Here is a 27,172-nt window from a genome sequence, read left to right as displayed (position 1 = left end):
TCCTGCTGCCCGGTGCTTCACAGAGGAGAACCTCCAGGAGAAGGACTGGAGAGGGTCAGCTGGTAACACAGGCAGCTGGCTGGATAAGCACACGGCCTCTTCAACACCAGGGTCACTCAGCCTAGCACCTGTGGCACATTCTGTCTGGCTTGGACTCTAGGACGCACCACCACAGAGGAGCCTACTGAGGGAAGTGTCACTTTAGGGACTCATCTCTCTGTGTTTCTAAACTCATCCACGGCCCTTCTACATGTTCACTCTTTTTTTTTTAGAGAATTTATTTACTTATTTGAAAAAGAAAAAGACACAAGCAGGAGGAGGGTAGAGGGGAGAAGGTCAAAGTGAGAGGGAGAAGTAGGCTCCCCTTGGAGCAGGGAGCCTGACACAGGGCTCTATCCCAGGGCCCCCAGTTCATAATATGAGCCAAAGACAGATGCTGAACCAACTGAGCCATCCAGGCGCCCCTCCGGTTTCACTCTAAATGGCCCCATGGGATTTAGCACCACCATCTCCTCCAGAAAGTCTTCCCTGATTCTCCCAACCTGGTCTGCTGTGTACCTCTTCTCACTGTGTGCGAAGCTCCATCATCCAGTCATAAGGATCTCCTCCACTATGGTGATTGCCCAAGGTCAGGAGCTCCTTATGACCTCAGCACTTAGCACTATGCCTACGACCATGTGATGTTCCATAAACGTTCACTGAAGGTAAGAACCAACATAGTCATGGAGGTGTGGGGGCCCCATCCCTTATTTCACTCAAGCACCTCCAGAAGCCAGTGGTGCCAGGACAGGATCGAGAAGGGCAGACCAGCCTGGCCCCCTCTCCTCTGGGAAGGAAGAGGGGAGTCGACTCACCCTAGCTCTCCGGATTGTCTGCTGCCTGTGACTCAGCTTGGGCCAAGGGACAGGGAAGATTCCAAAGCCCAAGAGGGTCCTTCCCCCATCTCTCCACACAGAGAACTGGCTGGGGCAAATGCCAGGCCAGATGCAGAAGCTGGCTTCCCTCCCTTCTCCACATTGACTGTATCCCATGGGAAATCCTGAGGTCAGAGTTGCGAGGACATTGTGTACAGTGCTGGCCTCTTGCCCTGCTGCCACGATGCCATGGACAGTGTGGATGGACAAATACGTGGGGCTGGTTGGATCACAACTGGTCTCGGTGTGCTTGTTTATTTGAGCAAGCTGACACTTTAATCTCAGGACCTAGAAGGGCTGAGCCACAGCAGCTGGGAGAAGGCTTGGGTCCAACACCTATAGGTCATGGGGGAGGGGATAGGCCTAGTGTCTGTGACTCATGGGGTAGGGACTTAGGTCAAGGGAATGTATCATCTTTACTTAGGTATACTCAGGAGCTGACTTAGATCTGTGTTTTAAAGTGTCAAAGTGTGAGGAAAGAGAAGGTAAGAAGGACAGAGCTAGAGGGCAGCTGGGCCACGCAACAGTGGTGAGTTGCCTGAGTGCCTCTGGGGCTCCCAGCCAGTCCTCCTGGGGCCTTCCCTCCCCAGGCTCAGAGCCTTATGGATGTTGCTGGCCTCTCCTTGCAGGGAGCCCGGAAGGGCAAAAGGAAGGGAACGTCAAGTGGGCTGTCCAGGTTGCGTGAAGATCTGTGAGCATACCTCCACTCAGCCCCCCACCCCCATTTGACATCTGGCTGGGGACACTCACAAACCCACAAGGTAGGCTTTCCACAAGGACCAGACCCCATCACTGAGCTGCAGCTCCATCTTGCTCTTCCTATCTGCAACCTAATGCTCCGTAAGTCCATGGATGTGTCCCCAAGCTCCCTCTCCCTGAATGGGTCAAGAAGAGAACAGGGAGGCCAAAACTGTCCCCAGTGCTGGGGCCCATCCATGTCATGAGGCAGCATTCATGAGAATCACAAGATGTCCTGGGATGAAGGTCACTCGTGTGCAGAAAGCCATTCACAGGGGCCCTAATCCTGTCCCCAAACACCTGGGAGATTGATTCACTCTGGGGAGGGAAGCACATGATGATCCAGGTCTGCCTGCCCCCATTTCACAGAAAAGAAACTGAGTGGCAAAGCATTGAAAGAACAAACCTGGGAGTAGAGTTGGAAGAAAGAAACAGGCTACTGGAATCTTGCTAGTTTCCCTCCTCCCAAGTGGCCGCTTATGACTACAGTGTCACCCCCTTGCCTAACTGTGGCCTAGGGAAAGAAACTGAAACCTACAAAGGGTGTGGTTTTGATGGCCACAATGCAACGCAGTGTCAGTACCATGATGCCCAGGACTTGGGGTCTTCCACATGAGTCCAGGAAGCAGAGACCAGCACACAGTGTGTGCCCAGACATTTCAGAACCCTTGGCCAGGCCATGTCAGAGTCACCAGAGAGACTGCCTTGACAGACCTGGCAGCTGATTCTGCAGCAAAGAGTGACTCACAGCCACAGAGGTGAGACAGGGAGATGCAGCAAGGCTGCTTCTTCAAAGCCCAGGGAAGCTCTGGGAGGAGGCACCCCCCCTCCCCAGGCCTGGAAGCCTCCCCTTCAAGGGAGATCATGGCTTCCCAGGGAAGTCTTCCCCCCTCTCACTGGGCCGCTTCCACCGTGAAGCCCAAAGCCACGCCTGGGGCCATGAGGTCATGAAAGGGAGGCAATGCCACTGAGAAGTGCCCACCCATTCAGGAGACAGAGCAGTCTCTCTCATCTCCTCTGACAGTGACCTGCCTGGGGTCACGTCCTTCCTTTGTCAGGGAGAGGAATTTTGACAGGACAATCAACATCTTTACCCTCTCAGCAGTGCCCTCTCAGAAGAGTCCTCTGACTGCCCACCCTTCCATCAGGCGTCCCTACAAGACAAAGATCAAATAGATGTAGCAGTGCAATTGCTGGGTGTCGTTCAGCTGCCAGGACTCTGATGGGAAGCCAAAGCAAGTCAGAGTTAGGGCACAGGATTCCTCAGAAAGATCGCTATCCCTGATAGAGGCCAGGAAGTTTGGGAGGTCAGGTGGAGAGACTCAGGCTGCTCTGGTGAGCTCTGCCCTCAGGCTGTCCCCTGCAACTGTGTGCAATCTACAAATCAACGTCACCTGATGGAGTTTCTGCCCATTCTGGGCCAGGCTCTGAGCACATCCGTGAGGGTGAGTCTTGATTACAATATTTGTTCCTCAGAGGGGAGCCAGAAAAGTCATAGGCTAGCGGCAACTCAGCTAGGAAACTTATAAGACCCACACACTGAAGCACCAGGCTTATAGGGCAAGAGGACAGAAACAGGAAGGAAGGAAGGAAGGAAGGAAGGGGAAGAGAGGAGGGAAGGAAGGGGAAGAGAGGAGGGAAGGAAGGAAGGAAAGGAGGGAGGGATGGACCTTTGGGTTCCTGTTGAGCAAAGGTGATGCCCAGAATCTGCAAAGTTCCTGCATTTAGTAGAACTATTACTTTAAATCCCCTTATCCTTTCCCCCCCCTGCACCTGAGCTTCTGTGTTTATTTTGTTAATTATCTCTCCCACTGGAATGTAGGCTCCATGAGGGCAAGAACATGGAGCTAACTCACCAGTGATACCAGCTTCCAGAACAGTGCCTGCCTGTTTAGTAGGGGCTCGATAGATATGTACTGTATTTTGAATGAATGAATGAAGCAAGCAACTTCTAGGACTCCCTTTCCTGGCTACATACTCTGGTTCCCAACCCTTCCTAGCTGGGTTGAGGTAAAATGATCATACGCTGAAACGTGCACTTCATAGGCGTTCAGTTTGATGATCTTGAACAATTGTATATATTCAGATAACTGCCACCCAAAACAGGATATGGAATGTTTCTATGACCAAAGTCTTCCCCCTGGCCCATTTCAAATCAAGGCCCCTTATCCTGAGCAACCACATTCTGACTTCTCTCCCTGGAGATTAGTTTTTCCTGCCAGCAGACTTCATATAAAGGGAACGAGCCATTTTGTCCTTTCAGCGGCTAGCTTCTTCGCTGTGCATGTTTTTGAGACCCATCCATGTTGCTGCATGTCTCTGCTGTCCATTCTTTTCCATTCAGAGTGTCTGTGCTGGATGAATGGCCCATCAATCGCTTATCTGGTTTCCTATGGGCAAGCTTTGGGGATGTTTCCCCTTTGGGGCAATAATGAATGAATCTGCAATGGATTTTCTTGTACAAGTCTTCTTGTGGACATGGGTTTTCATTTCACTTGAAGAAATTCCCAGGAGTGGAATTAATGATTCTTAGGATAGACGAATGTTTAACATTATAAAAAAACTGCCAACCTATTTTCCCAAGTGGTTGTGACATCTCATGCTTCCACCAGCAATGGATGAGCATTTTAGTTCTTTCACGTGCTCACCAACATTTACAGTTCTCAGTCTTTCAAACTCAGTCATTCCAGTGAGTATATAGCGTTACTCACTGTAGCTTTTTCTCAGAAATGCTTTTCTTGAGATAAAATTTACACACCCTACCGTTTACCCACGTAAGTTGTACAATTGGTGGCTTTAACTATAGTCACAATGTGGTGCATCCATCAGCACCATCAATTTTAGAACACTTTCATTACCCCAGGAAGGGTAATGCACTCCTTAGCCTTCAACCACCCTCTTCAATCTCCCTCCTAACTCTGTCCAAGCCTTAGGCCACCCTTAATCTACTCCATTTTTATAGATTTCCCCATCCCGGACATTTCCTGTAAATGGGATAAGGAAGTGTGTGGTCTTTTGTGATAGGTTTCTCTCACTTAGCATTGTATTTTTGAAGTTCATGTACATTGTGGCTTGCACCAGCACTTCATCATCATTATTATTATTATTGCTGAATAATAGTCATTTGTAAAAACATACCACATCTTATTTATCCATTACTCATTTGATGGACATTTATGTTGTCTCCACCTTTTCTATTATGAATACTGCCGGATGAATATTTGTGTACAAGTTTCTGTGGGGACATATGTTTTCATTTCTCTTGGGTATATACCTGAGTGGAACTGCTGGATCAGATGGTGACTCCAGGTTTGGCCTTTGAGGAGCTGCCAAAATGTTTTCAAAAGTGACTCTACCACAATTGCACTACTGGGTATTTACCCCAAAGATACAAACGTAGTGATCCGAAGGGGCACCTGCACCGCAACGTTTATAGCAGCAGTGTCCACAATAGCCAAACTATGGAAAGAGCCCAGATGTCCATCGACAGATGAATGGATAAAGATGTGGTATATATATATACGACGGAATGTTATGCAGCCATCAAAAAATGCAATCCTGCCATTTGCAATGACGTGGATGGAACTAGAGGGTATTGATTATGCTAAGCAAAATAAGTCAATCAGAGAAAGACTATTGTCATGTTATCTCACTCATATGTGGAATTTGAGAAACAAGGCAGAGGGTCATAGGGGAAGAGAGGAAAAACTGAAACAAGACGGAACCAGGGAGGGAGACAAACCATAAGAGACTCTTAATCTCAGGAAACAAACTGAGGGTTGCTGGAGTGGAGGGGGGTGGGAGGGATGGGGTGGCCTGGTGATGGACATTGGGGAGGGTATGTGCTATGGTGAGTGCTGTGTATTGTGTAAGACTGATGAATCACAGACCTGTACCCTGAAACAAATAATACATTAAAAAAAAAAAAGTGGCTGTATCATTTCACAATCTTACCAGCAGCATATGAGGATTCCAGTTTCCCCACATCCTTGCCAACACTTGTACTGTCTTTTTAAAGAAGACACCCTAAGTATAAATTATCTCATGATGGTTTTGACTTGCATTTCCCTGAGGAGGATAATGAGATTGAGCATCTTTTCTTGTGCTTATAGACCATTTGTGAGTCTTCATTGGAGAAGTGTCTATTCAATTTTTACTTGGGTCATTTGTCTTTTTATTATGGAGTTGCAAGAGTTCTTTGTATGTTCTACGCAGAAGTCCCTTATCAGATATGTGATAAGCAAACATTTTCTCCCATTCCGTGGGCTGTCTTTTCTTTTACGTGATAATATCCTCTGAAGCACAAAAGTTTTTAATCTTGACAAAGTCCAAATTATCTATTTTTTCTTTTTCCTTAGGTGTAATAACTGAGACTAGTGATGCTGAACAATTTTGATGTGCTCAATGGTTCATTTTTGTATCTTCTTTTGTGAAGTGTCTATTCAAATCTTTTGCTATTTTTCTTATTGAGTTGTTTATCTTCCTTTTTTTTTTAAAGATTTTATTTATTTATTTGACAGAGAGAGACAGCGAGGGAGGGAACACAAGCAGGGGGAGTGGTAGAGGGAGAAGCAGGCTCTCCGCCGAGCAGGGAGCCCGATGCGGGGCTCGATCCCAGGACCCTGGGATCATGACCTGAGCCAAAGGCAGACGCTTAACGACTGAGCCAGCCAGGCGCCCTCTATTTCTTTAAAAAAAGAAAACCTGTTGGATTTTTATAGGGATTAAATTAATCTACAGAACAACATGGAGTCTTCCCATCCATGAACATAGTATATATCTTTTCTTATTCCCTCTAGTTCTTTAAGAACTTTTAAATTTCTATCAAAAATGCTTTGTTGTTTTCAGTGCAGATATCCTGCAAATAGTTCTTTAGATTTATTCCTTTCTATATGGTATTTGTGATGCTATTTAAGAAAATATATTTAAAATATATTGTTTTCCAATTATTCTTTAATAGTATACAGAAGGAAATTTTTTTTTATCTTGACTTTGTATCCTTGACATTTCTAAATTTGCTTGCCAATAATGGCAATTTGGGGTAGAATTCATAGAGTTTTTCGTATGCACAATTATGTCTCTGCAAATAATAACAGTTTTCCTTTTCCTATCTTTATGCATTTCATTTCTTTTTCTTGCTATTATACTAGCTAGGTTTTTAAGTGCAATGTTGAATGGAAGAGGTAAGAGCAGACATGCTTGCCTGCTCCCTTATCTTAGCAATAAAGGATCTAATATTTCACCATTAAGTATAATATTAGCTGCAGGTTTTTTGTAGATGTTCTGTATCAAGTTAATGAAGTTTCCTTCTATTCCTAGTTTTCTAAGAGATTCCTATTTTGAATCCCACCCCCAGCTTTAAGAACAGTACTGAGCCCTCTTACTGTTTCCTTCTGCCACAATCAGTATGACCCAAATGCACAGTGACTTCCTTTATTCTCAGGAACCAGCTCCGTGCCTAAAGTTTCCTATACATTTCCCTCCTACTAGGCCCCATGAAACAGATGAAAGATGGCAGCAGGGGCCTTGTCTCAAGGAGCTGGGGGTTTGATAGGAGAGATAAGATACATGCAGGTGATAATTCTTTTTTTTTTTTTTTTTTTTAAAGATTTTATTTATTTATTTGAGAGAGAGAATGAGACAGAGAGAGAGCACGAGATGGGGGAGGGTCAGAGGGAGAAGCAGACTCCCTGCCGAGCAGGGAGCCCGATGCGGGACTCGATCCCGGGACCTCAGGATCATGACCTGAGCCGAAGGCAGTCGCTTAACCAACTGAGCCACCCAGGCGCCCTTTGCAGGTGATAATTCTTAAGTCTGTGTAAGAAGGGCCATAAATGATGCCATAAACTCTCTGGAGGCCCCAAGTAGGAGGGAGAGAATGTCCAGCAGTGGTGAAGTTGATGGTGAAGTTGAGGGAAAGATTTAAGAAAGGGATGGAGTTGAATTTGCCTTGAATGGTGACTAATATTTGGACAGGCAGAGTAGAGGGGAAGAAAAAGTTGGGAAGATGGAACATGATGGATGGCTCCGCGGTAGAGCCCTCTTCAGGCACAATTAAGGGTCCAGCCCGCAAGAAACTCTGGATCTTCTCCCTTGAGGAATAACCCTGTGACTGGTAGAGGAATTAAGTCAAGAGACACTGCAGAGCAAGCCTGAAGAGGAGCAGCATGTGCACAGACTTCTCTCCTCCACGCCCAGCTCTTCTGAGCTATGACAAGACCGGCTGTCCATAACTGAAATATCTAGTCTCATTCAAGACTCTTGCACTGGCCAGGGAGCCAGGACCGGAATGGAGGCGCTGGTGACTGGCCAGGGAGTTGGCCTAACCTGAGACCAGTGGCCAACAAGGGAGCTCCTTAGTCCTCCTCCCAGGCAATCCCAGGTGCCTCTCTTCCTGAGAAGCCAATGGTTGGCCCAGAGCTCCTTCTTTTCTCCTCTTCTCAGAGGAAGGATCCTGGGGGAGTATTTGGGAGGCCTGGGTGTGGAAGGAGGCTGGGAGAATGCATGCCCTGTCTGGTTCTGAGCTAACTCTGAATGGCAAGGCACCACAGGCCCAGAAAGACGGGGGGCATGAGGGACAGGTCAGCGAGGTCAGAGCATCTCAGGGACTGGGGATTCTGGGAACGGACCTAGACTTGAGGGCTCAGCTCCTGGCTGCTGTGACCAGAAACAAGTGCCTTAACCGCTCCGTATCTCACTTTCCTCATCTTTAAAAGGTTAGAACAGACAACCCACCTCCCCGGGGTCGCAGTAAGGATGAAATAAAACGATCCTTGTGACTTGGCTTGTAGTAATAATGCGATACCTGTTAGTTACTTGTGCGGCACGTACCAGTCAGTCCTCGGGCCTGCGTCTGTGTGAAAGCACGTGCCTGCGCTTCCTGCCTTTTTCCTTGAAGGCGATCCCCAATGACAACCTGGCAGCCTGAAGAACCCCCAAACATCCCGCACACGTCCCAGCCGCCTGGGCAGAGGGATGGGATCCCCCCATCCCCCCGCCGCGCTGTGCCTGGCGGTGACTGTCCCCTGCTGGGCGCGCCCAGTGGCAGAACACCGTGCGCGCGTGCAGTTCCACACACGCGAACACACGCGCGCGCGCGCGCGGAGGCCTCGGGTTAGCACGGCGGGGCTGGTGCGCGGAGCGGGGCCATTGTTCCGCAACGGCCCCCGGCCCGGCTCCGCGCGGGGAGCTGTCCCTCATGCCCCCTGTCAGGCGGGACCCCGTCGGCCTCCTGGGCTCGCGACCCCAGCTCTGAAGCCACGTCTGCCCTCCCAATCGTCCCTGCGAGCGGGAAGGCGGGAGCGAGCCGCGCGCCGTGGTCCGGCCCGGGGCTTCCCCGCTGTTGCCGGGGAGACTTCCGCGGGGCCCGTCCGGCCGCCGAGTGCGGGGGGCCGGTCCCGGGCGGGTGCCCACCCCCACCATCCTACCCCCGGCCCCGGTCCTCTCCCGCGAGCAGAGGGAAGGCTTCCCAGCGCCTCCGAGGCCGCGGGATGCCGGCAAAGGCCCAGCGGCCGGTGGAAGCGGAGCCGAGCAGGAGAAAGAGAGGGGAGGGGGAGCGAGTAGCTCGCGGCCGAGGGAACAGCAGATTGCGCCCAGCCAATGGCAAGGGCTGGACGAGGTGGCACCAAATTCCCTTCGGCCAATGACGCGCCAGATTCTACAGAAGCCCATTAGCATTTCCCCAGGGGCAGGGGCAGGGGCTGGGGCTGCGGCTGCGGAGCCGCGGTGTGTCTGCAGCATCCTGTTTGCGCGTCTCCAGTCCGCAGCACGCCTCGGCTCTGTCTCCTCCCCTCTCCCGCCCAGGCGGGTCTCCCAGGGTGAGTCAATTCCGCGCACTTTGCCCCTTGTTGGCAGCGAATAAAAGGGGTCTGAGGAAATACGGGACTCGGTCAGCCACGGCCAGCTCTAGCCTTTAAATCCCCAGCCTGGGTAGACCCACGTACCGCAGATCGGAGCCCGACACCGATCCAGCGCGCACCGCGCAGAGGAGGCTCCGAGAGCAGCGCCGCGGGTCACCGCGCAAAAGCCGGCTCGGTAACCGAAGTCTACGTGTGTGCGGGCTGTCCCGAACTGCGCTGTGCCGTTTCAGCCGCGGGCGAGTGATCCCAGCATCCGAGAGCCCAGATGCCGGCCCACTTGCTGCAAGAGGAGGTGAGCTCTGAGCAGTTGCCCCAGACCGCGGGTTCACAGGCGCTGCGGGGACGAGAGCGTTGAGGTCTCCGCGGACTATTAGCCATCTTTTGCGAGTTGTACTGCTTTCAGTTTGTTGGGAATGTGGATTGTAATTTGCGGACTTTGTTCCCCAACTTTTGTTTCTTAAGCTTTAAAGAAAAACCCGGTCGTACTTTTATGTCTGTGTGCATGCGGGTTTTTCTTTGTGCGTTCTTAGGGGTGTGAGTGTTTTACTCCTCCTTCCTACTGCACCTTCATCTTGAGGTTCCACTACCCTCCACAACCTATCTGCACAGTTCCTGGGGACTTCCCTCTCTTCCATCAGGGGCGCACCGGGCTCCCAGTTAATGCGGGCTTTGGGGACAGGGTCTGTGTCTGTACTCCACCATTCCCCCAGCTTGAGTAGAGAGTGAAGTGGCAGGGGCTACTGCACGTGTCCTCGCCTCTCCTGACTCTGCTTCCTCTCCCCTCCAGATCTCTAGCTCCTACACAACCACCACCACCATCACAGCGCCTCCCTCCAGGATCCTGCAGAATGGAGGAGGCAAGTTGGAGAAGCCTTCTCTATACTTGGAAGAAGACATCCGCCCTGAACTAAAAGATGACATCTATGACCCAAGCTACAAGGATCCGGAGGGTCCAAAGCCCAAGGTTGAGTATGTTTGGAGAAACATCATCCTTATGTCTCTGCTACACTTGGGAGCCCTGTATGGGATCCTGCTGATTCCCGCCTGCAAGATCTACACCTGTATCTGGGGTAAGAGACTCCCTTGTTCTTCCGACCTAGTACCCCTGGTTCTCCCTACTCCTTCAATAAGGTAGGATCTTGCATAGAGCAGAGGCAACAGCCCTTCCCGGCCCAGGTTTTCCCAGCCATGTGTCTTGGTGACCTGACGATGGTGGCTGCGAATGGAGCCAAGGGGGGTTGGGGGTCCTTCAATGTGGGTGTTGGGCAGAGAGCCCTGAGACCATGTGCTGCAGGCCTTGAAATGAGTAGACGTGTGCCAGAGAGTCAGCTTTCCCTGTTTCAAGTCATTTGCTTGGCTGCCTGTCCCAGCCCTGCCAGCCACAAAAGATTCAAGGCCACGACCTGGAAGGCCTGGGAACATGGCAGCAGAGCAGCAGCTCCAGGGGGCATATGCTGAGCACAGTCATAGCATAGCAAGGGAAACTGCTCGGGACAAGAGTTGGCGGAAGAGGGAGGAACAGAGAAGAGGTTATCCACAAAATCCTTTTTTGCCCTGGTCCTTGGCCCAGCCAGGCTCCTTTGTTAAACAGACGGACCAAGAAGGCTCCTGTAGAACCCAGGTTACACAGATGTGTTGCTCTGTGACTCCCGTGTTAAGTCTCCAGGGAGCAATACATGCCACCAAATGAACATGTTCTGGGAATGAAATGAGGTCAAGGAAGCATCTCCTATTCCCATCTAGCCTGCTCCAGCCCTTCTCTCCTAATGTCATGAAGTCCCCCTCTTGCCAGGGACAGAGAAGAGAGCCCTCAGCAGCCCCAGCCTCGAGGCTGCTGCAGTGCGGGAGACAGTTCCCAGTTTGTCCCTGACCTGCCCTTAGCTCAGCTCTTTCGGGGATGCCTGGGTATGGTCTGATGGCAGGGCCCTGCCCCCTGGACACACACATGTGCTTTGCAGGCATTTTCACCTCCGCCACGCAAAGCCTGACTTGGGGAGGGCAGGGGGGAGCAGAGAGCTCCAGTGTCCCAGGGGCTCTGCGTTGGCCCTCTCTGCGGCTGGTGAGAAAGGAAAGATTGTCCTCCAGAAAACCACGTTAGGGGTTCCAGCACCGTCTTGGGTATGGGGTGCTTGCCGACAGCTGCACTCTTGGAGGACAGTTGTGTCGAAGGGCTGGTAGGCCAAGTTTTAGCTGATTCCCCCAGGACCTCTTTGGTCTAAAAGTGGTAGGATCTGGTCCCTGGAGCTTTGTCTTGGGAAGTCCTGAGTGCCACAGACAGAAATGCAGCTGGGTAGACCCCCTCTCTTTGGGATCTCAATTTTTCTAGGTACAAACTGGGACAACAGTACTTTTTTTAGGATTAGGTAGGTAGTTCTCCTTAGAGTATATGTGTGTCATTGCTGGGGCTGGCCAGGCTCTGGAAATCAGTTCATCTGCAGACCAGGAAGAGCTCTTCTATTTGGGAGGGGAGGGGGATGTGTGTTCTCTGCCCCTCTGAGAAGCCAGCAGAACTTCAGCTGTATCGGGAGAGGTCAAGAGCAGGGATAAGGATCCTCCAGGGAGACTGTGGATTCCTGTCTCCACCCCTTCTCCCCAGTAGAGGAGTCTTCACAAGTAGTTTTTGTCACCTGCAAGCCCCTTCCAGCCTCAGGACGCCCTGTAGGCCTTGTGAAGCCCAGAGCTTGGCCAGACTGCCGCTCATCGCTCCCCACCTTGGCTGCTGGTGCAGGGGGCAGAGGGTGATCCACAAACCCAGGCTGTACCTGCTAGCTTTTGGGTGCCCTGTCCATGGATGTGTACTGTGCCTTTGGACAGAGAAACATGGCCCAGGGGGACTGGACGGTGACCTTTTTTCCTGTTCCTGGGCCATGTGGTAGATGACTTAGCTGACCGAATGACCAGCTGGATGAAGGGAAATCAGAACTTGTCCATGTTAAGGAACAAGGGGGAGGGGAGGGTCAGAGGTCTACCTGCAGAGTTTAGGAGCTTGGCTTCACCTTTTCTTGTTTTCTCCCTAAGGACAGTGTTAAATTAGCAACTGGTTGTGATTCCAGTATTTCTCATGACTCTGAGCAATTTTGAGAGCCTCTCAGAAGAGCCCTTAGGGGGAGGGCTGAAAAGAGATCTCTGGCAACACTGAGGGCCAAGGGGTAAAATTTCTCCAGTCTCTTTCTTGGAGTCAAAACTAGGAGACTTTACTTAGGCTGACAATTTGGACATTAATAGAGATGTGACTCTCCAACTGGCTTAAGATCTTCTACTAGATAGGCTTTCGAGGTTGATAGGAAAAGGCACCAGAGTGTATGGGCTCTTTTCCCAATGCCCCTGGTAATACTAGGATCGTAGGCACTGAGTCAACTTGCCAGGGTCCTCTCTGGCATGAAACAACCCTAGGAGCTTCCTTTGTTCTGAGCTGAGTGCTTCTGCTTTCCTGCCCAAAGCCATTTTCTTTCCTCCTTGGTGTTCGGTGGGCTGTGGCTAAACTGTCACTTTCCAGGTGCAGACGCAGGCAGATACTGTATCTGGAAGAAGTCAGCACATGGCCTGAGGCCAGCAAATCACCTGGGGCCCGAATGCCAGCACAGAGTATGGGACTGTGGGTAGAACTTTTGCTGGGACACTCTGGCTCCATGGCTCTCCTCCAGATCCTGGAGGAGGGGTAGGAGAGCATGGAGGAAGACAGGGTTAGGGGAGGAGGGGGGCAGGGGGTTGTTTAGGAAACTGGTATCTATGGCTGGAGAAGAACACAGGACAATTTGTGACAATGTGCAGTGTCTCCGACTGCGACTAAGTTCTGTGGCCACTGAGGATCCATTGTTTCCAGCTGCTTCCCTAGGAATGAAACATTGTCAACAGTCACCGCTCTACCAAGGTCTCTGCCCCTGCCTGCTAGAGCCAACAGAGGAAGACGGGTATACCCAGAAGCCCACTTCCCAGTTAGAGACTATCTCTCGCTATCATCGAGAGATTAGATCCTGCAGGCTTACAGGAAAGGTGAGGCAGGACAGTGTTGGGGTGTTGCACCGAACACTTGGAGGATATCGGGGCACTATCTAGAATTAGCCTTGCCAGAGGGAGTATGGCTGACCAAGGCACGGGGCAGAGGAGAGACACAGGAACCATGTGCATATCTTGGGGAGGTGGATGGGACAGCAAGAACAAAGAGTGCTTGTTGACAGAAAACTTGGTTTCAAACCATGGCTCCCATTTCTTACCAGCCATGTGACCATAGATAAACACTTAACCTTCAGCTGCAAAGTGAGGATGTTAAACCCTATTCAAGGTATTCAAGGAATCAGAGAAGATAAAATCCTTGGCAAAGCTTAAGATACTGTGCAGATATGACTTAGGTACAGGGCAGATTTTCCCCTGATGGGACTGCACTGCCTGCTAGAATATTTAAATGCTTTTATACTGGTTGGTAAATGCCATAGTTCAGAGCCCTGTGAGTGTCCCTGAGAGCCCAGGGTCCCTGGAATTGGTCAGAGCTCAGACCATACTAGCTTTCAAATAGTTTAATACCGCCCTTGCTTATGGGTCCTGAGACTCGCAGGAGTCGTCTGTGGTCCTTAAAACTTTGGAAAAGGTTAGCTGAAGGCCAAAGGAGATAGGACCGGGGACAGTGTCCCTCATGACGGAGAATGACAAGTAGCTAGCTGGGTGGTAAGAGCCCTCTTCTCTGCCCGGCCTTTCTCAAGTGCCTGAGACTCAGCTAATTCCAGAGGATTGGGTAGTGATGGTATTTTTCAAGGAGTAAAAGTGAAGGGACAGAGGAGACCAAGGCATCCCTGGAGTTCAGGGTGAAACAAATCCTCACCCAGAGCCTAAGAACACACAGACTCAGACGGGAGAGCAGCAGGTGAGTGCTTCCCCTGAATCGCGACCACCCACACTGACTTCCCCCCCGCAGGATTCTTCTACTATTTGACCAGTGCTGTGGGCATAACGGCAGGAGCTCATCGCCTGTGGAGTCACCGGACTTACAAAGCTCGGCTGCCCCTGAGGCTCTTCCTGATCCTTGCCAACACGATGGCATTCCAGGTGAGAAGCTGGCTTTGCTCAGCTCTTTGCTGTCCACTCTTTTGATGGTCTGGCAGCAGAATGGAGAAGCTCAGCACCTGCAGAGCAGCCACGCCTGGGCAGCACTTGACTTTCCTCTCCCCTTACAGTCACCTCAAGTGCAGCCCCAGTCCCTAAGTCCACACCGGAAAAGGGAAGTGGGAGATACATAGGTAATAGTCTCAGTGTCATGGGATGGTTTTTTGATCCTAGGGTCCCTCTGTTATCATGCAGTCTTGGCCGTTGTGGTCCTTTATTGTAAGGGGTCATAGTGTATAAGCCAGGAACTGACCCTGGTTTCCTGGGCAGATGCTGGACGATAAATTCACTATTTTAGGTGAAAAGCTTAGGATTCCACCACAACGGGATTGAGGTTGATGTTGCATAGACTCTTGAACTCTGTGTTCTTAGGTCTAAGAGCAAATACTTCTGTAGCACTATGTGCCTGACTATTCTAAGCCCTTGACGTAAATTACCTCATTAAATCCTCACAACAATCTTAGAAGATAGGTACTATGACCCCCAGTTTACAGATGAGGAAATGGCGTCCCTGAGAAGTTAGGTAGACCAACATTATGGTCCTGTCTTGGGCTGCCAGGCTGGCTAAGTCAAATACTGAGGGTTGTTGAGGCAGAAAGTTTATAGCAGAGATAGAATGCAGGGAATTGGGAGAAGGGAACTCCTGGTTGTTAAGGGGCAGCAAGCGACAAAAGATGGCTGGTGGTGTGGAGCTTAGCTGGGAGCAAGAGGAAAAAGGAAAGAAACCAAATTGATCCCCTTCTTCGTGGCAGTGTCCCAGGTACCTGCCACAGTCACATAATCCTCTCGGTCGTAGCACTTTATGCCTTGAGGGCTCCTGATGTTGTCTTTGTGGGGCAAAGGAAGAGATTTGGCACATCCTTTAAGGTATTAAAAGAATCCCAGAGGAGCCCAGAGGTCATTTGGAAATGTGGCCAAGATCATGATTTCTATGCCTGGCCATGATCTGGATGCAAGGCATCAGAATGGAGCTCCCTGACGCTTCACCCACCAACCAGGACCTGGGATGCAAGGCTGCCTGCCTCGTGTTCTCCATGCCCAGGGGTTTGGCATTCCGTGAGAACATTTTCCAACATTTTTTCTTGCTTGAAGGATTGCAATGTGGTTTTCTAATGAAACTGAGCTCTGTATGATCTGTCTCCATTCTGCCCACCATATAACCTTCAAGAAGCTAGTCCTATTCATGTGTCCTGGGACTTTAAATTGCTTTTCCACTTAAGCTTCAGTGGCAAGTTGGGGGAGCAGAGGGGGCAACTGCATGACTCCTATTTTTTGAGGTTGGGCTGAGAGCCAGGGGCTCGTAGAGTTGCCTATCCGTTGGAATTCCCCTAAGACGATATCTCTCGCCAGGCCTACATTCCTCTTCTCTGTCCCTCCAGAACGACGTGTATGAATGGGCCCGAGATCACCGTGCCCACCACAAGTTTTCAGAAACAGATGCTGATCCTCACAATTCCCGGCGTGGCTTTTTCTTCTCTCACGTGGGTTGGCTGCTTGTACGCAAACACCCAGCCGTCAAAGAGAAGGGTGGTTTGCTAGACTTGTCTGACCTAAAAGCTGAGAAGCTGGTGATGTTCCAGAGAAGGTGAGTGAAGCAATGACGGAGCTGGGCATCTAGTGTTTGGGGAACTCCCTTTTTTCTCCTAGAGCTTATAAACTTAAGCTGAGAAATTTATTGGGTTTGCATGTTCCAAATTCAATTTAAAACCCTAATGTTTAATAGCCCACAGGCTCATGGCCGTGGACTATTGTTCTTCCTCTCAGAGCTCTCGTAATTAAACCGATTAGATTCAACAAATACTTATGACCTAGGACAGTCACAGATACAAAAGACAAATGTGTCACAATCCTTACCTTCAAGGAGTTTGTAGCTTATTGGGAAGCAGAGGGAAAACCAAGGATCTGAATAACTATGATATGTGGCGAGATATTTTCTTTACCAATGAGAGGCACAAAGGAAAAGGAGCTAGTGTGGTAGGGGACATCGGGGAAGGGTTTACGAAGAAGGGAGCTTTGGAATCCACTGATGGATAGAGATTCTCACAGGCGTGTGTAGGGAGGGAGAGTACAAAAGCATGTTCCAGCAACAAAGGCCTTTTGCTTGAAGCGTAGGGTGTGGTCGAAGTAAGACCAGAAAGAGGCTGATGCTATTCTTGTAGAGCCTTAAAAGCAGATTTAGGATTTACTTCAATAGGCAGTGGGAAACCATTACAAGTTTTTTGAGCAGGAATGTGGCATAACTGGAGGTGTGCTTTAGAAAGGTCACTCTCGGGATGGTTGAAAAAAAACACTGAGTCAAAGAGGTGAGAAGCAGGGCCACAAGTTAGGAGCTAACGGCGATCTGTGCTAGGGAAGCAGCAGCAGGAACAGAAAGTTTGAGGCAGGGAATACTAATGATATAAGAGTATAAGACTTGGCTGCTGAAGAGAAGCAGGAAATCCATTCCCTAGGAATGTCAATGGCATGGTCTACATTTGAGACAGTGAAGAATGGCATGGGGCCTCCAGAGGGCTTGTGCACATCAAGGACACCCTGTGCCTCTCTGAGGAAGAAAAGGAACGATTTTGGGGTGGCTAGCAGGACCTGGGGGCAAGGCACGAACCCTAGACTCTGCAAAAACATGAACAGGAAAGAGAAAGGAGCCTAAAGGCAGAATGGAAAAACAGCCTGGGAAGGAGAACTCAGTTTATGAGTTGGTAATCTGGACCTCATCTGTTTTACCAAGATGGCATTATGCTATAGTCAGAAAGAACAATGGATTCAGAGGCTGGAGACAAGCCTTCCAATCCTTGCTCCACTGGCTCCTACCCGTGCGATCCTAGAAAAATCAGTTAACCCCTCACTACCTCATTTTCTAAAAACTGGGACATTCTCGAAAGATTCCCCCCTCCCTCATCCCCTCTTTCTCTGCCTTGGGCTACACAGTGCTCAGGTAGAAGGGAAGAGACAGCCCCACCAGTGGCAGAGGAAAATGAGGTGGGTCCAAGAGCCCTCCTCTCTCCTCTGACTCGGCGTCTGCTCTCTCGATGTAGGTACTACAAACCCGGCATCCTGCTGATGTGCTTCATCCTGCCCACCCTTGTGCCCTGGTATTTCTGGGGTGAGACTTTTCTACACAGCTTGTTCGTCGCCACTTTCTTGCGTTACGCCGTTGTGCTCAATGCCACGTGGCTGGTGAACAGTGCTGCCCACCTCTACGGATATCGCCCTTATGACAAGAACATTAGCCCCCGAGAGAATATCCTGGTTTCCCTGGGAGCTGCAGGTAAGTCCACAGTCCACAGCAAGACCCTTTCTAGTGGTCTGCTGGTTCGGGTATTAGGTGAGGAGCCAGAAAAACCAGATTAACTTGTTTTAGGACTTTTTTCTGTCTGGTTTTCCACTACAAAACGAAGGGACAATATATAAAAAAAACTCTCTGGAGTTGGGCAATAGGTCTTATATAAAAAGAAAAGGATAAAGAACAGCAGTGCATTTGATTTCAGGTGCGGAACCTTCGCAAACGCTATGTATGATAAACCCCTTTGGGTGTTCCTTTTTTCCAGTCACCTCTTGTGCTGGACTGCAAGTCTTGCTTGGGGCAGGGAATGCATAAATGGAATAAAAGGATCATCTGAGTGGGCAGCGAGCCTAGTGTTTTATATTTAAACATGCTATATAGGAGCACCTGGGTGGCGTGGTCGGTTAGGCGTCCAGCTCTCGGTTTCGGCTTCGGTTGTGATCTTGGGGTCGTGAGACTAAGCCCCATGTCGGGCTCCAAGCTCACTGAAGAGTCTGCTTGGGATTCTCTCTCCCTCTCCCTCTGCCCTTCCCCACTGCTCGCTCGCTCTCAAAAAAAATAAAATAAAATAAAAATCTTAAATCTTAAAAAAAAAAAGAAATAAACATGCTATATAAAATGTAGAATAATTCCTTGTAATTAAATTCAGTCAACTTCTGTTTTCTCTTCTTGCCATATTCAGGTAGGCCAGAGCTGAAGTGTATGCCATGTCGTATTGCTTGGTGGTGCCAATAGGAAGGACATCAAAGCACTTGTTTATGGCCCTCAATGACCACCTATCAGTCTTATCTCTTTTGTCCTTTCTTTTTCTCTCTTCTGCTTCTATTCTGTGCTAGGAGCAGCCCTTCCCCACAACGTGGCTTAGGGAACCACCAGTAAAGCCCGTAGTTTGCTCACAAATACCTGCTCACTGATCTAATGCTGACTATTCATGAATTGATTCCTATCGTTCCTGTCCCACTAGCCAGAGCCTAAGACAACAGGCTTCTACCATCTGTCTCCATTCTTTTTCTGTCACTATTTTCAACTAAATATAGACCTTGATCAGGGCCTGGAACTTATTTTCCTTAAGCAGAACCCGTGGCCTCTTCCTCACCAGTGGTCAGTGCCACTGGTCATCTAGTATATCTAGGCAACCTCACTGGCGCACACGTTTCTGCATGCCACGGCATAACCTTCACTTTCTCTCTTTAAAAATCTTCCTTTAGATTCTCAACCCCAGTCATCTCTACTATCTGGACTAAGGCATTCTTTCCTATCTCTTTTGCACTTTCATGCATCTCACCTTCTACCATCGTACCTATTCTTACTTTGAACCATGTTTGAAGTCAATCACCTCGGCTATGTAAGTCTGAGATTTTCATAGAAATGGAAGTTTCTGGAATGAGATTTGTCCTGGGCCGCCACGGGGTCTATAGTGAGCTTTCCCAACTCCAGCCTCTTTATGAGCATCAGCTCAGAATGGCGGCCAACGTCTTACTTTGTCTCAGTTACCGTTCATCTCTGCTACCTGTTGCTCTCCTCCCTTATCACCTCCACCTTTGTTCTCCTGTGGCTTGTTTCTCTGCCATTCTAATCTGTTTCTTCCTGAGTTACCTGCCCCACAGTCACATGTTCATTTTCTCTCTGCCAAAGCTGACCTCCTCCCTTGAGCCTTTCTTGGGCTGTATCTTGCTGCCCCAGTTGCAAAGTCTTGTCCTTCTTCCATCGGTGGACCTTCCTCTTTTTTCTCTCTCGGCTCTGTGTGTATCTGATTCCATTTTAAATCTGATTAAGTAGAGGCCTGGTTCGTGCTTCTATGGACCTGGTACAAAGCCACTTATGGAAATTAGTAACCCTGTCAGTACCTTTGGCCTTGTGGTTATCCCAGCCTCCTACTCAGTTCACACTGTGAATAATCAGGTGTCACAGGGAGAGGACATACCTTGACTTGCCCTGAGTGGTGTCATTTACTCTGTAGGATTTCCTTCACTTGCTTGTTATTAATATCATTACTACTCTCCTGGGGTTCTTTTATCTTCAAAGGGCTCACCGCGCTCTTTTATTAGCTATTCTTGACCCAGCTTTCCCCTAGCTTTAGAAGGGTCAGTATTGTTAATTGTTGAATACGATCCAAAAAGAAGAGTCCTGCCAAGGGTCGGAGAACTTGCTGTCTGTGGAGTTCCCAAAGCTTTACCTCTTACTGAAATTCTTCTGACAGCAGAATGTCTTTGTTTCTCCCCGGCGTGTCGTTATAAGAAGTGTGGCGAAAGTCCTTCCTTCGGGACTCTCTCCTCTCCCCACCCAGACGCGTCCACGTGCACCCCAAGAGCCTGTGGCGTCTCAGACCAGTACTTAGGGAACTTTCCCACCTGAAATCCCTTCCCAGCCCAGAGCCATCTCTCTCTCTAGTCAGCCTATCCTCTGGGAAGAATCGCGGGTCCTCCTCTGACACAGGCTCCTTTCTAGGCTTGGTGGCCAGGTCTCCCCAGTTATTTCTTAAGACGCCTCCGAGGCGATCAATCTGGTTCAGAGTCGAAGAGACTGGATTCGCTCCTTTGTCCAACAACAGCAAGTTTCTGCTAGGTTTGAGGTCGTCTACTAGGTCCCTGGCGTGCAGAGACGGCTCCGTAACCCTTGTCCTTGCTTTTGTTCCAGGGGAGGGCTTCCACAACTACCACCACTCCTTCCCCTATGACTACTCTGCCAGTGAGTACCGCTGGCACATCAACTTCACCACCTTCTTTATCGATTGCATGGCTGCCCTCGGGCTGGCTTACGACCGGAAGAAAGTATCCAAGGCTGTCGTCTTGGCCAGGATTAAAAGAACTGGAGACGGAAGCTCCAAGAGTGGCTGAATTTGGGGTCCCTTGGGTTCCTTTTCCAAAAGCCAGCCGGGCAGAGGTTTAATGTTCTGTTTATTAACTACTGAATAATGCTACCAGGATGCTAAAGATGATGATGTTAACCCTTTCCAGTACAGTATTCTTTTAAAATTGAAAGCCAGCAACTCTGCCTTCATGATGCTAAGCTGAGGTTCTTATTTCTTCTCTTCCTCTCTTCTAGTTCATTGTCCTTTTCTTTGCTTTGTCCTTATCACCTTCCTTTCTCTCCTCGCTCATTGCCTGCCAGGCAAGCAGCTGGTCATTCATGGGTGGGTGTCCAGCTTCCAAAGCCTAGCCAACCTTTCTGTAGTCCAAAATTAGTGGTCTTTGTCCCACATAACTCTTTCCTTGAGCTGTCCTGAGCTTTAGGGTGGGTGGCTCTTGCTAGAGGTATGAGAACATACCTTCTGGGAAGGCCCCTGTTAATTATCTTCAGCTCAGGCTTTTGCGAGTTGGAATGGAAAATAACTTTATTTGGCACAAAGCTTCTAAAGCAGGTAAACTGTCAGGGGAGAGAGTTAGCGTGCATGGTATGATTGAGAAGTAAAGATGGGGTGAGGTGGGAAACAGGGCAAGAGGCTCCTGCTATGATTGGACACACGGTTGCTTGCCTAGTGAGGACTTGGAGCCTCACCAGACAGCATGTCTCCTTTCTCTCCTGACTCTGACTAGGGAATGGCCACAGAGCCTGGCAATGCTGGAACACAAAAGCAGATCTCAATGTCCCAAATGTAGTTTAGGTTGGGGATAAAGAAGAAGCATTTAGTTTGTAGTAAAAGTGGTCTCTGCTGGAGAAGGATTTTTTTTTTTCCTTTAATAACAGGAAGATTTCTTATTCCTTATGACAAGAAATCTTGAGGTTGGTTGTTTCCAGAATTGGCAAATCTAGCAGATCATGGGATCATCAAAATTCTTTTGTCTTTCTGCTCTGCCATCTTCGGGCTGTTAGTTGGCTCCCATCATGGTAATAAGGTGGCTGAAGCATTTCCAGACACCCAAAAAAGGAATGTGTTTGTGGCATAGTGGTGAGCATAGTGGTCTTCCAAAAAAGGAAGGATTTTAAGAGGTGGAGTTGGGTCCAACATAAAAATATATATACATACACAGTCTGCTTGGAGCATTAAAGTAATTCACTTAGGGTATTTCCCTCTGAAAGAGGGATGCTTGAAGAAGAGGAGAAATTAGGTGGGTTGTCTACTTTCCTCTCACTGCTGGACAGGAGATGGAGAGGTTCAGGGCCAGATCTGTTGGCAGTTCCTAAGAGATAACTTTACAAAAGAAGGGCTCTGAGAACACATTGCCAGGGGATTCAGAAGGTTACTACTGAGGAAGTCTTTGGGTGTCCTGATTTGGAAGCCGGTTATACAAACAAGTTAAATGTTAGGTTCATTCATGAATTCCAGTTTCTCCTTGGAATGAGGACAAACCAGAAGGCTTCTCCCCGCAGTGTTGAACCATTTCTCCCATTCCTTCTCAGTTAACTTTTAGCGTAAAGTATAGGACTGCCTGGGGGGCGAGGTAGGAATCTCTTAACTACTGTGGGTTTTGATTCCTGGCTCTACCCTTATCTGTCCATTTTCTCCTACCGGTCCTGTCTCCTCCCTGATGTTTTCTTCTTTCTCCGGACAGGAAGCCTCCTTTGTATGTATTCAGACGCAGTGCTGGTTAAGGCTCACCAGCAGCCCCCTCTCCTGCAGACAGAATGCTCAGGGTCACTGAACCACTGTTTCTCTTTATAAAGCTCAGTAGGCTGCCACTTTCACTTGGCCTCCAGAGTCTCTCCACCTACACCCCTGTGCTCCCCTCCACACTGATGACTCAAGAGGAGGCTGGCAAACCTTACTAGAAACATCCCTGGCTCGGGCACTGTCTCTCATGAGGCACAGCCAGGCCAAAGGCTCGTGTTGTGCCAGTGAGCCAGCCACGGAGCCAAAAAAAAAAGGGTTTGTTTTTAGCCTCCTCTGTCTGGATCAGAACAAGAGAGCATGCTAGATGCCCCCTGCTCGCTCGGTATGCCTGCCCAGCCCGAGTCCGAGCTCCCAGTGGACAGTGCAATGCTTGTAGGAGCAGGAGGGAGCCTAGTCTTCACTGGGAAGCACAAGAAGCAAAGGAAAGTTCCAAAGTGCCTCACGCAAAAGGAGGCCCTGTTCCCTGGAGCCAGGGTGTATTGCAAAGCCCAGACTTGGGATCTGAGATGCCATGAACTTTGCTGAACAGCATCTCTGCTCGGCAAACTAACCAGCATTCCCCACCACACAGCCTAGGGCAAACGGTAGTGTAGAAGAGGTCTGAAGAAAGCGTCAGTGTTTTGAGAACCTTGGACTGCCCCTGTCCCTGTACCTCGGTCATCAATGCAAAAGCCTGGCTTTACTCTATGAAAGATTGGAAATGTACAAGGCCAAATGTTCTGCACGCTGTTGAGCCCCAATACTGGAAGGGAAGAGGGCCTTTCTTCCTGTATTAATTGAATAGACAGAGGCTACAGGGGTTCCCTGGACTAAAGGCATCCTCATCTTTTCAGCTGTTCCTCTCAGTAGAAAAGACTAATGGAAGATCACTGTAGTTCAGATCTGCTGACTTGTGGACTTATCCCTTGGAAATGCCTGTTGGGTGGTTTTAATTCCACAGGTTATCAGATGCCTGCTTTATAATTTTGGACCAAAAACAAGTTTATCTTTCTATTCTAATCATGTCCCAGGGATCTGACCCATACCATGACCCTACACAAGGCTGGACAGGGTCCTCAGGCTGAGGGCCCCTCCGTATAGGAGAATGTGGAGGTGGAGGGGTGTCTGCGAGTAAAGAACACTTTCTTCAAGATTCTAAAGCTGAGTTCAGTTGACGCATTAATGATCCAGAAACTCAAGTCTGAATTTCTAACAGTCCTCGCTTTGTGGGTGTGCTGACAACTTATTTGGGTGCCTTACATCTTTTCTAATCAGTGTTGCATATGAGCCTGCTCTCACTCCCTCCTCGCTCCCTCCGTGGAGTTCCTTTGCACCTGAGACCCTACAGAAGTGGCCGGTAGAAAAGGGGGTCTGGCTGGAGGATTATCAGTAGAGCTATTCGCAGGATTCCCTTCAGGGCTTCATTTTGGAAACTTTTCTTAGGGCTGTTTTTATTAAGTGCCCACATTGACGGCGGGTGGAAGTAATTTGAATGTATTTGATTTATAATATTTTTTAGATTAAAAGATGGTTGTAGCATTTAAAATGGAAACTTTTTCTCCTTGGTTTGCTAGTATCCTGAGTGTATTCTTTGTAAGTATAGCTCATATGGGTCAGCGTGAAAGGTTAAAGAAAACAAGATGTCCATGTTACGCGGGTGGTTAAGGCCAGGGCCTCTCCTACCACTGTGCCACTGACTTGCTATGTGACCCTGGGCAAGTCACTTAACTATAATGTGCCTCAGTTTTCCTTCTGTTAAAATGGGATAATAATACTGACCTACCTCACAGGGCAGTTTTGAGGCGTGACTAATGCTTTTTATAAAGCATTTTGGGATCCTTCAGCAGAGGAATTCTTTTAAGTCCTGAGTATTTTTATAAAAAGTAGCAGTATCCACCGTGAACTTGTGTCCATCATGAACCATGCGTCCTGGATGCTGTCATTAATCGATATGATTCTCTCTGAGAGATTGAATAAATCCATTGGCTAAGTGGTGGATAACTAGCCAGACAAAATTTGAGAATACATAGACTCATTGCCATGGAAACAATACACAGGTACCTTTTCCTTGATTGGGTGGGATTTTTTTTCCCCTTTTATGTGGGATAGTAGTTATTTGTGACCTAAGAATAATTTTGGAATAATTTCTATTAATATCAACTCTGAAGCTTAGTTGTACTGATCTGAAATTGTGTTTGTTCATAATAAAAGTGAAGTGAATCCGACTGCACTGTGTCTGGGTGATTTTTGGCTGCAATTTAAAGTTTCCTGGAACTTATCTCTATGGTCTACCGTACTGTCTATGCCCTATTCCTGTACCTTTAAGAGTAAAAAAGAAGGAGATGCCAAGCTGGTTGACTCATACCCCAGTAACCCGCCCTGCCCTGCCTAAGGGTAACTTTAGGTTAAACGCAGCCTTGGCAGCAGGAAACCAGGAGTCTGCTGCCATGAAGTCAAACACATTTACACCAGTTGGCGCTTTGGCCCTGGGGAAATGCCAGGTATCTGGTGTGTCACATGGTCACGTGGACCCAAGACAGAGAATCAGAGAGGAAGAGAACCGCAGGAGAGGCACTCTGGGCAAGCACATCTTTACCTTGCAATCCAGGCTGGGCAGTCCGGGTCATTCGTCCAAAGAAATGTGAAGAAATGTGGTCCCTCCTGGGAATTAAGTGGCTTCCTGAAATTGCTGATTAACTGCAGCAGGAAGAAAGGAAAAACAATCCAAGGGAAGGTTTGTAAACTCCCAGAATAAAGAGGGCTCCATGATCTTAAGGTGGAAAAGCCTTTAGCCTTTACCACTTATCTGAGAATCCTCATGTAGAAAAGAGAATGTGGACTTTTTACAGTTTGAAGGAGCTCCGTCTTCCAGTAGGAGCCACCCTGACAGTGCCTAGGCTTCTAAGAGTTCCCCAGAACCAGCATCCCTGGCTTGCTAATGTAGGTTGCCCTCACCTTGGACGAGAAGCAACATTCTCTCAGAGTAATTCTGAGCATGCAAAATCAAGTCTATATTCATTGAGGCCTTGTCAGACCTTAATAACTTGAGTAGAGAGTGGCATTCACTTCACCAGGATCTGCCTCTCAGCCCTTTCCCTCTATTTTGTTTAAAATGTTCAGGCTGGACTATTGTTTCCATTGCTCTATAACTGCACCCTTCCTTCTAAGTATCAGCTTTGTTGCCCATTAACTGGCATCCAATTGAAACAATTTATTCTCACTAAGCTCTGCTACTTTCATTTCCTTTCCTCCTCTCTGCTACCTGGCTGGCCTGATTAAACCTGCTTCTCTGCTTCCTCCAGGCAGTCTGTATTTTGTATATTTGCTATTTCACCCTGTGGCAGTTTCCTGATTCCTATCTGCAAAAGTTCCAAAGAGGAAAGAAAGGGGAGAGCTCTTAGAGCTTGATCAGTATGTTCAATTGAATTCAAGATTGAGAGAGAAAAGGAATACGTAATGAACTTCCCTATAAGGGTGAGTTGTACAATAAGAGCTCCCAGGGGGCAAGGTAATGAACTCTTCTTCTTGATGTGTTTTGCATGGGGAGGTAGAAAGAGGTTAAGGCTCTGTTTAGTAACTAAGGTTTAACCATGGGACAAAAGATAAAATAATTTAAGATACTGATGGAGAAGAGCATAGAAATAAGATTACTGATGCAAAACCGCCACCAGTTTTCTCCCTCTTCCCTAAGGGAAGAACCAAGATAGGCCCTAAAAGTATCCACCAGGGCAGAAAAAGAAAAGGCATCTAGATTGGAAAGGAAGAAGTAAATCCATCTCTGTATGCAAAGGACATGATTTTGTATATAAAAAAAATACTAAAGAATACACATGGAAAAAACTATTAAAGCTAACAAATTCAGCAAGGTTGCAGAATACAAGATCAATACACAAAAATCAACTATTTCTATAAACTAGCAATGAATAATACACAAATGAAATTAAGAAAAGAATTTCACTTATAATAGCATCAAAAAGAATAAGATAAGTAGAAATAAATCTAGCAAAAGAAGCCCATAGAATGGTACATTGTTAACTACAAAATGTCATTGAAATAAATTAAAGAAGGGGCAAGTGTCTGCCTTTGGCTCAGGTCATGATCCCAGGGTCCTGGGATCGAGTCCTGCATCCGGCTCCCTGCTCAGCAGGAAGCCTGCTTCTCCCTCTACCTGCTCCGCCTGCCGCTCTCCCTGCTTGTGCTCTCTCTCTCTGACAAATAAATAAAATATTAAAAAAAAAAAAGAAAAAGAAAACAAAGGTATAAATCTCAGTAACCTTGGTTTAGGCAATAGTCTTTTAGATACAACCAAAAGCCTAAGCAACAAAAAATAAATAAATAAATTGGACTTCATCAAAATTTTAAAAATTTGTGCTTCAAAAGATACTATCAAGAAAATAAAAAGATGGGGCGCCTGAGTGGCTAAGTCAGTTAGGCGTTTGCCTTTGACCCAGGTCATGATCCCAGGGTCGTGCGATCAGGCCCCACAGCGGCTCAGTGGGGAGCCTGCTTCTCCCTATCCCCCTGCAGCTCCCCCTGCTTGTGCTCTCTCTCTCTGTCAAATAAATAAATAATATCTTCAAAAAAAGAAAAAGAAAGTAAAAAGACAACCCACAGAATGAGAAGAAATATTTGCAAATCTCTATCTGATAAGAGACTAGTACCTAGAATATAAAAGGAATTCTTACAGGGACACCTGGCTGGCTCAGTCAGTAGAACATGTGACTCTGGATTTCCGGGTTGTGAGTTCAAGCCT

The 27,172-nt window shown here is 48.3% G+C and overlaps 2 protein-coding genes and 1 long non-coding RNA gene across 3 annotated transcripts in view; 2 read left to right on the top strand and 1 right to left on the bottom strand.

Moving 5' to 3' along the window:
* Window positions 1-27,172, bottom strand: part of PKD2L1 (polycystin 2 like 1, transient receptor potential cation channel) — a 95,244-nt gene that overhangs the window by 56,561 nt on the left and 11,511 nt on the right. The window contains exon 2 of the mRNA XM_078077237.1: window positions 25,016-25,116. The gene's annotated coding sequence lies outside the window, so the exon portion shown is untranslated. The remainder of the gene's footprint in view (window positions 1-25,015; window positions 25,117-27,172) is intronic.
* LOC144382547 (uncharacterized) lies at window positions 6,880-8,435 on the top strand. The gene is made up of 2 exons (XR_013449648.1): window positions 6,880-7,226; window positions 7,451-8,435. It is a non-coding gene; the product is annotated as an uncharacterized LOC144382547 (long non-coding RNA).
* On the top strand, window positions 9,402-24,644 carry SCD (stearoyl-CoA desaturase). Its single transcript, XM_036065107.2, has 6 exons — window positions 9,402-9,803; window positions 10,299-10,581; window positions 14,421-14,551; window positions 15,988-16,193; window positions 17,641-17,873; window positions 20,526-24,644. Exons 1-6 carry the CDS (start codon window positions 9,777-9,779, stop codon window positions 20,723-20,725), a joined length of 1,080 nt encoding a protein of 359 aa, XP_035921000.1. The 5' UTR covers window positions 9,402-9,776; the 3' UTR covers window positions 20,726-24,644.

Source organism: Halichoerus grypus, chromosome 7, assembly GCF_964656455.1.
Source record: "Halichoerus grypus chromosome 7, mHalGry1.hap1.1, whole genome shotgun sequence".
NCBI lineage: Eukaryota > Metazoa > Chordata > Mammalia > Carnivora > Phocidae > Halichoerus > Halichoerus grypus.
The sequence above is the reverse complement of the archived record's forward strand: the minus strand, read 5'-3'. Positions and strand labels throughout refer to the sequence as shown.